At 37.9% G+C, this 8,592-nt stretch overlaps 1 protein-coding gene across 2 annotated transcripts; it reads right to left on the reverse strand.

Moving 5' to 3' along the window:
• Positions 1-3,075: 3,075 nt before the first annotated feature.
• On the reverse strand, positions 3,076-7,795 carry LOC113059216 (transmembrane protein 74-like). 2 transcript variants are annotated; one of them, XM_026227549.1, is made up of 2 exons: positions 7,714-7,795; positions 3,076-6,575 (listed from the first exon to the last, which is right to left on the reverse strand). In XM_026227549.1, exon 2 carries the CDS (start codon positions 6,520-6,522, stop codon positions 5,680-5,682), a length of 843 nt encoding a protein of 280 aa, XP_026083334.1. In that variant the 5' UTR covers positions 6,523-6,575; positions 7,714-7,795; the 3' UTR covers positions 3,076-5,679. The 2 variants fall into 2 exon arrangements, with proteins under 2 accessions (XP_026083334.1, XP_026083335.1); XM_026227550.1 differs by having other exon boundaries at positions 3,076-6,580; positions 7,714-7,792.
• Positions 7,796-8,592: the final 797 nt, after the last annotated feature.

Raw genomic sequence — 8,592 nt, forward strand, 5'->3', positions numbered from 1 at the left:
TGTTTCTGGTTACATAAAACTTACAGGGATATTTGACCCAAAAAAATTTTATTCTATAACAATTTACTCGCTAATGTCATTGCAAATCTGTATGACTTTAAGTTTTAATGAATGTTCCTGCTTCTGATATCTGTACAAAGTAAAACATTACCAGGGGCTTTCAAAAAAAGACATAAAACCAGTTTATTGTTGTCAAACCTGTCTTGATGATCCGAGTTTGAAATTGCACACTCACAAATAGAATTTGAGGGTTATGGCAGAAGGGCAGTGTTTCGAGAACATCTCATTTATTCTTCTACTAAAAGAAAGAAACTCATGCAGGTACAGAACCATACAAGTTAAAAGTAGATCAGTAGTCAAGTGATTTATTTTTATACAGATTGTTTCAACGCAGCTTTTCAGCAATAAACAAGTAAATAACAGTATGTTGCAGAGTTCTTTAATTATCAAACAGTCTCTCACTTTCAACTGGTTTATTACTTTACTGGATTATTTTACAAAGAGCATGTTTGCATGTATTCCTTTCTATTTCTCTGAAGATAATGACTTTAGTTTGTGTTTGTGTGTATGCGAAGCAAAGAGAAGTAGGAAAGATATATATATATATATATATATATATATAAGGAGATGAAGGAGTGTGTGTGTGTGTGTGTGTGTGTGTGTGTGTGATATGTACACATTCGTCTGGCACATGCATGTGACAAATGTGTCCGATGTCCGGGATGATGAAAACTTTTTTCCCCTAAACTTTTTTATTTATTTTTTCAACATTTTTATTTGCAAGTTTAACATCCACATAAAATATCCTGACTTAATACACGATGGCTTATTTCACCAACCGAAAGCATGTTCATCATGGTACAGGTGTATTCAATTCACTCTCAATGTGTTAACTCAACTCAAAAGATATAGACAAAACAAATGACAGCTGACTCATAGACTGGTGTGTCTGTCTATATTTTGAAGTTATTCACTACAAAATACACATGTCAGTTGTTCTCCTGCTGTGTTTACAGTAGCCACTGACAGGGCCAGAAAGAGTCTGGCTCCAAGGTTAAGAGTAATGACAGCGCACAGCGTTAGGTCTTGGTGCAGCTGAGAAACTTAGAGAAAGGCCCAAATACGATCGTTCGCCAGTGATTCCCGCAAACGGTCCTCTCCACTCCACAGATAACTGAGGGGGAGGAGCAGAGAGGCAGGGCCTGAGCGAGATCACATCAGGGCATCACATACCTTGTCCACATCAGCGCTAAACAAAACATGACAAAGCAGTAATCCTTGACATGGTGTGCAAGCCGGACATGCAAACAGAAGACGCCTTGATCCTTGTGATACGAGAGAGGAAACCCTCGTTCCACATGCCTGCCTGTCTGTTACCCTTTAACAGATATTAGCGGGTATAAATAATCCAACTCTTTGTTTGTAACTCCACTGAGGGTACTTGTGGTGGAGAGAAACACTTGATGCAACACAAGCGATCCTAAATAAAGCCTGAGCACTGAGATGTGAGGTCAGGTCACCTCCCTGTGTTTGTGTTTTATAAAAAGATCATGGGCTACGTGTAATGAGGCCATTTCACAGATTTATAAGCGCGAAGCATTTAAAGCTGTTTGTTTGCGTTGGCTATGTCTGATATGATTAATAGGCCACAATGTTTGCATGCAAAAACTTCCTTGCAAAGCTGCATTGTTTTGATAAAATGCACTAAATGTACTGAATGTACTAATCTAAAATCTTCTATCGCAGAGTTCTCCACATGGAAGCAAAATAAATGTCTGTAAACTGATGACAGAGAGAATATCATACCACCATGCAATTTATGAAACCAATTAAGCTGTGACTCTAGGGTAAGTTACAGATCCAGTACTCTACTTATGCAGATCTAAAGGTGCCACCTGCTGGTCGTTAGTGAGAACTACATTAAAACTATTTTATTTGAATATATTCAAACACGTCCTGGTTATATGCCGTTTTTAAGGAGGTTAGGTTAAAACTTGAATTATGAAATAATAAACTTAATTTTTTTTTTATTATTATTTAGGATGTGCTGCTTATTTTTGTTAATTATATTGTGAATAGTATAAATAGAGAAAACAATTTCAGGTTATTTTGATCTTTGAAGGTCTTCTGAAAGATCCTATCCATATAACAAGGCAAAAAAAAAAAAAAAAAAAAAAGGAAAAGAAAAGAAAAGAATAAAAGATTTAGTCACATTCTGGGTTAGAAAGCACAGAATTTTTTTTTTACAGCATTTTAACTCTGTTTGCCATCTGTTTGCTTTTGTTTCTTATTTACTCCACAGTAGATACCAAACACTCTCATTTCCGGATGCTGTCCGAGTTTTCTTCAGTGTTGAAATGGCAGGGCATTATTTTCATCCATTGTTGTCTGATCTAAACAGACCATTAGTTTCTTCACAGCCTTTTCCCAGGACAGACCACAACGAGCCGTTCCGGAGACTCTAGCCTCTGCAGCCGACTGGCATTCTTTTCTAATATGTATAACAATCCATCTTGAAAAGCAAGCATGCTGCAGTTATCTGGGTAAGCTTCAACAATGAAATTTTAGATGAGAAATGATGCAGCTAAAGCACACCTGTCTATAACTTTTATGAAATTCCAAAACTTTTATTATCATCCTAAGGAATTTCAGTCTGTAAAGGCTCTAACTTGTGTAGAAAGTTAAATCTTTAAGAATAGGAATGCAGTTCTCTAAGCTAAAACATTAAATAAGAGAGAGCAAAATACAAGGCATTCTAAAAAGTCATTGGTTGCTATCTTACATTGTATATGCCGATAGACTCCTAATGATACTATTTGGAGACTTTTAATGCAAGCGAGACAACAGGATTGTCTTTGTTGACTCACTTTCACTTGGACAATAAAAAAAGCAAAGTAGCATTTGCAAAGAAGTGTGCATGGAACCTTCAAATGTTAACTTTCCATTTTGCAATTGAATCTACATTGTTTATCCAGACAGGTAGAAACCTCTCAGAGCCAAAGAGGCCCCTCAGAGATTTCCCTTGGTTTTTAAAGCATTCTTATTCCACCTCAAAAATGACAAATGCTTCAGGCTATAATAGAGCTGATGGGAGAAACTAATCTAGGTGCTAACGTAGAGTGCAGGGGAGCATAGGTCCATTTCAGCTAAGGAGTTTAAAGGATTGAATTTACATTACTAAGAGATAGCAAGTCTAATGTTAATAAACCTTGGTAAGCCATACACATAGCTAACATTGTTGTGCTCCTAAAAATAATGCTGAGGAAATGCAGCCAAGCGCCGGGGTCAGATCCCCGAGGTTGTCTCAGCAGAGCGCTCTTAAAAATCAATACCACCGGAAATTTACCACAGGGTTTGCAAGGGTACAAGTAAACAGACTTCAACTTTCCATCCAATACTGGAGCATTTCTGTAGGAACAAGTGACATCCCTGCGCTAGCGAATTGAGGGGATGGGACTAAATGACTAAAAGCTTCCAGCGAGGTTAATGTGTTCCATCTTGAGAAGCTGAAGTGTACAACAAACAACGGCACAAACAAATATATATTTATTGGAAACACTGCAAGTGCTTATCTTGATTCAATTTGTCCGTAAAGTCTGCAGCGCTAAGCACTTTTTCCAGAAAAACCTTCACTCTCTTTAATGATGCATGATCTTGGAGAAACGAGGAGGACGGGCAAGCTGTCATGGATGTCACATACTAGGTGTCCCCTTACATGACATTGTGGTTTGAAATGAACAGCATTGCTATTTTCAGCATTCTTACCATTGACATGCTGGACTTAAGAAATACGATTTGTTTTATTACAGTAGGCCTACCTAGGGTGCAGAGAGCGGTTAAGTTAGCAAATGACTTTGTTTCTAAATTGAACTGTCAACTAATTAAAATGTGTCAAATGTGCAAATGGTAAATTTAAAATCTTTTTTGTGAAAAGTAATAACAGTTATGCATTATATATTTACCGTGCATGCCAAATTCTTATAGAAAGCGTGCTAAACTGTTAGGGTAGGTTAGCTACCTCACAGGCGAATGTGACTTCTGTTAAGTTAGCGTCTATTTAGAAAGCTGTAAATGAGCACTTTGATAACTAATACAGTCAGTCTCAAAAATGTGTAAATGGTAAGTTTAACATTAGTTTGTGAAAAAAAACAACAACTAGAAAGCATGTGACAACGTTGTTATTATGGTTATCTTCAACTGGAAAACGTGACTTCTTAGTGTATTCTGTATTCTGTGATGAGTAAAAATATGCGGTCTGGCTCATCTCAATCTTAATAACTGATACATTTACATGCTGCTTGAAATCAGCTCATTAAAAGTCATTCTATTTACATTACTAATTTCCCTTTGAGATGCCCGGTAGGACCGCCCTAGATAATGTGGGCAATTACCATTGACTCATCTCTTATCCTTAAATTTGGATCTTACTCATTGTGAGAAAGATGTTATGAACAAAGAGACATTTTCCTGTAAAATTGTAACATCCATTATATCACAGTCAGTCTGAAATGTATACATTACTTTTTATGTTACTGATCAATTTAAAGCAATTACGGTATGCTGCTTTAGTGCTTGATAACTCATATCATACAGTGAAAACACCAGAAAGCTAAGCTCAGTTTAAAGCTAAACTATATTTAGGAGAAATATCAGTGCAACATATGACCAGCCACTGTTTTAGAAATGGACCTCTTTTGCTTTTCTCTCTCTCTCTCTCTCTCTCTCTCTCTCTCTCTGTGATTTGAATTGAGAGTTGAATTAAACTTATTGCAGTCAAATACAAGCTAAAGATTCATCACACACAATCAAGAATATCATTTTACTTTCATATCAGAAAGTGAGTTGTAAGTTATGAGTTTTATGAACTGTCATTAATCATCAGAATATGCCCTGACACCGATATGTATTTGATGTAAGTCTTATGATAAATCCTGTGGCACATCTCCTTATGGCACAGAGCCTACAGGTTCAACTGTGTGTGTACAGTGTAAGTGAAGATACAATAGTTATGCGTTGCTGGATTTAGAGAGATGGATTTAAATTTCCAAAGGATAGCAAATAATTGTGTGGCAGCTTCCTCCATTAAATATTTATTAAATATTTTAGCACTTGGTGGGGGGTGCGGGTGCGAGTGATAGATGGCCTAATGGCAAAAACACCACAATTATACACTGGCATTTTCTCAGTGATTTCTCAATGCTTTCTGAGGAACTGAAGTGCTCTAAACCAGAAACTGTAGCCCTCAATCACTCTGCATACCATGATGAAATGGCTGAAGTGGAAACATTTGATTTCAGTTTTCTGAAAGAGTAAGAAAGAGGCAGTAGGATTGTCAGTCTTAGCAGCAGGTTTCTGTACAACAGGACTCATTTCTTTCAGATCTCTCATTGTCAGCTTGGAAAGTAGGGTTTGAATACTACGAGCAACTTCATTTAACTTCTTGACACACAACCTTAAGTTTCTAACGTGCTTCTTCAAAAAGCATATTGCTTTATGATTAATACATGATATCATGCTGTGTATTTCTGAAGCCTGAGAAATCTGTTTTCTGAAATTATGTTTTTTCGGCATCAGTAAGCAATTGTCACTGATACAAGGTTGAAAAACAAGCTCTTTTGGCCATGCTTGAAAGGGTAATGTCATGTTGGCAGTCCACTAGAAATAAATATAAAAAAACAGTCAACTAATGGCATTGCCATTCTCCTCCTCGACCAAACTACGCGGTGGCGATGAGCAGCTGGGACTCGATCTTGTTCTTAAATTAATCGAACCATAGAGCTTTGCAGAGTGCTTTGAATAAGCAAAGGCTTTCCTCCTGTACATCTCACCCTTCCACATTGAAATCATTAGCAAAGTGGATAGCACCACTCCGCCTAAGGTGAGAAAGCAAAGGCCGGCAATAACACACTTGTCAAGGTGCGCACCTATCCTGGCGCTCTCGTTCTCGAGTCTTTCCATTTCACGTGCAGAGACGTTGTCGTTGTTCACCCTGGCGTCACGAGGGACCGTGTACGATATGATCACAAGCGAGATCCCCGTGATGAGGAATGTGACTGCACTGATGAATCCGTAATCCACGGATTTCCCAGAACTCTCTGAGCTGAGGTCGACGTCAGACATCAGTGACAACTCCTGGAGGCCCTCGGGACGGATTTCGCTTGAGGAATCATGGAGCACAGTCGCACGGTGAGCACTTTTCTCACTTGTGTCTGGTGTGGCCAACCTGAGATTGACATTTTCATCGATGTATGCGAACGAGGTCTCCAGCTCCTCGTCACAACACACCCTGACCTTCTCTAGGGGCTGATGCCGGTGCTGGCCATACTGTCCTCTGATGGGAGCCGTCCTTGGTGCTGAATTACACTGTCCCTCACAGGCAGGCGCCTTCAGAGTGGGAGAAGCTTCTTGCACTGAACTGCTTAGCCTGTGAACATGAAGTGGGCTTGAAGACCAATCCAGTACTCTGGGAGGATCAGGTCTTCCCCCTCTATTATCTATGTAGAGTAACTCCACCGAGGCCATCAGATCCACTCCCACAGATCACGTTGGTTTCTTGCTGCATCAAGCCATCCACACTATACTTATAAACACATAAATTACATAAGCCATAAGCCATCCACACTATACATTTAAACATAAATTACTTCAATCAACAGTATTTTTATTTTCATTTCTGCTTTTAACAACTAATTAGCATACATCTACCCAAACATATTGTGAATATTTGAATACAAATCATTTTAGATCACAGATGGGTGCACAATTGTTGTTGTTTACCTTTGTTTCAGGCTATTTACAATGTATATTAAATACTATGTGGCAAGCATTTGTTTACACATCTCACTGGAATTTGCTCTGAAATTTCTCAAATCCTAGACATACTGTGTTATGTATTTTGCCTTTGTAGTTCAGTCTAGTGTACTACAGCATGTGTCCCCTGATTTCAAGCACAACTCTGACTGAAGCGTTTTATTTACTGCTATAACCAATTTTTGCATAGGCTACTACAACTGTCTAGCAGCAGTTAATGACTATTTGAACGAAATAATGTGCCTCTTTACTGAAAGACGATTAAAGTTACTGATTAGCCCTACTTCTTCAACATCCAATTAGCAAAGCAATCCGTATAAAACCCAAGATTAGCTAAAAAGTCCCTTTAAAACGCAGGGCTCGTGGTCGATATAGGAACTACACTTCACAGCAGTGATTGAAATCATTATACAGTTCTACGACCGATATCAGGACTTTTACACGTAAGTGTTCCAATAACCAAATATGCATATTATTTTAATGCATGCCTTTATATTTATGCACAGTGTTTTGGAATCTATGCAAATGATTCTCATCTTTACAATTAATATTAAAGAAACAAAAATCAATAAACAAGTGCGAATATCAGTATAAAACGAGTCACGTTGATTAATGGTCTATATACAGTATAATCGAAAAAAAGACAATAAAGTCATCCTTCAAATCATCTGCGATAACTGACACGACACACAGTCTCTAAACCGGTATACGATGGGCACATATACAGTAGTTCTGGCATGTGTCCATTAGGCTGCATCGTTACTCTCATCACTAGGTCATTGAATATCCCATTGAGAAAGCGCTGAAAAAACAGGACACCTTCCGCATCCCACTATATTCAGACGCCAATTAGGCTACACATTATTTGTTTGATAGATAGAAACAAATGTTCATGGATAATACCTTCTCGTTTGATGAACATTTTGGCCTCCCGGCTGCTGCTGTCCGCCGTTCTCCCTCCCACGCTCCGTTTTAAAGATGATCTGAGCTCCTGATAGCCAAATTACTAATTCTACTATGGCAAAGACATATTTATGAATATCATTTAGGTAGTGATGACGATTAGCAGTAACCTTCCTATAAGAAAGTGTTTGAGTATGAATATTAACAAGATTTCGCTGGCTGCCCTTAGTTGGCATCCAATAGCGAATGCCTGCTCATTGAATTTTAATTAGGTGCCGCTGACGTTACTTGCGAAAGTTCCAATGGCGATCAACGGATTATGAATATTAAGTAAAGTCGTCACCATAGTAAGATTTGTAAATTCTCCTCCGGTAGCTACGCCTCGCTGATTTACATCACTCTTGTGTTTTCATATAAATCACAAGAGATTTAAAACTGTATTTGAACCATGGTGAATGAAGTTGTCCTAAGCGAAATTTTTTTTTTTTTTTCTGGACAAATCACCAGCGTATGACTGAAAACTACAGCCTGGAGACACTATGACCAGTAAGGAGCATCGACTGAGCTAAACCACACCCATTCTACATTATCTTCTCTGTGGTCCTTTAAAGCTTGAAAGATAACCGGTCAGTTTGAGGTTTGTAAAATCTATTTTTAGTTTATGCAACCAGCCTTTACCAGATCATTTTCTTTCAAATGTTAATGAATGAGCACACCTTTATTTATTACTACTATAACATCCATAACATCAATAGATAACATCAATAAATAAGTTTTATTTTTTAATAATAATTTATCTGAAAAATAAAAAATATCTCATCCACATGATCTTTCAACACTTTCAAGGTGCATTCAGAAATTATCCCTAAAGAGCATTTC

The sequence above is a fragment of the Carassius auratus genome, chromosome 41 (genome assembly GCF_003368295.1).
Source record: "Carassius auratus strain Wakin chromosome 41, ASM336829v1, whole genome shotgun sequence".
Lineage (NCBI taxonomy): Eukaryota > Metazoa > Chordata > Actinopteri > Cypriniformes > Cyprinidae > Carassius > Carassius auratus.

Excerpts from the sequence above, each read along its gene's own strand:
- LOC113059216 (XM_026227549.1), bottom strand. The coding sequence starts at position 6,522 with ATGGCCTCGGTGGAGTTACTCTACATAGATAATAGAGGGGGAAGACCT.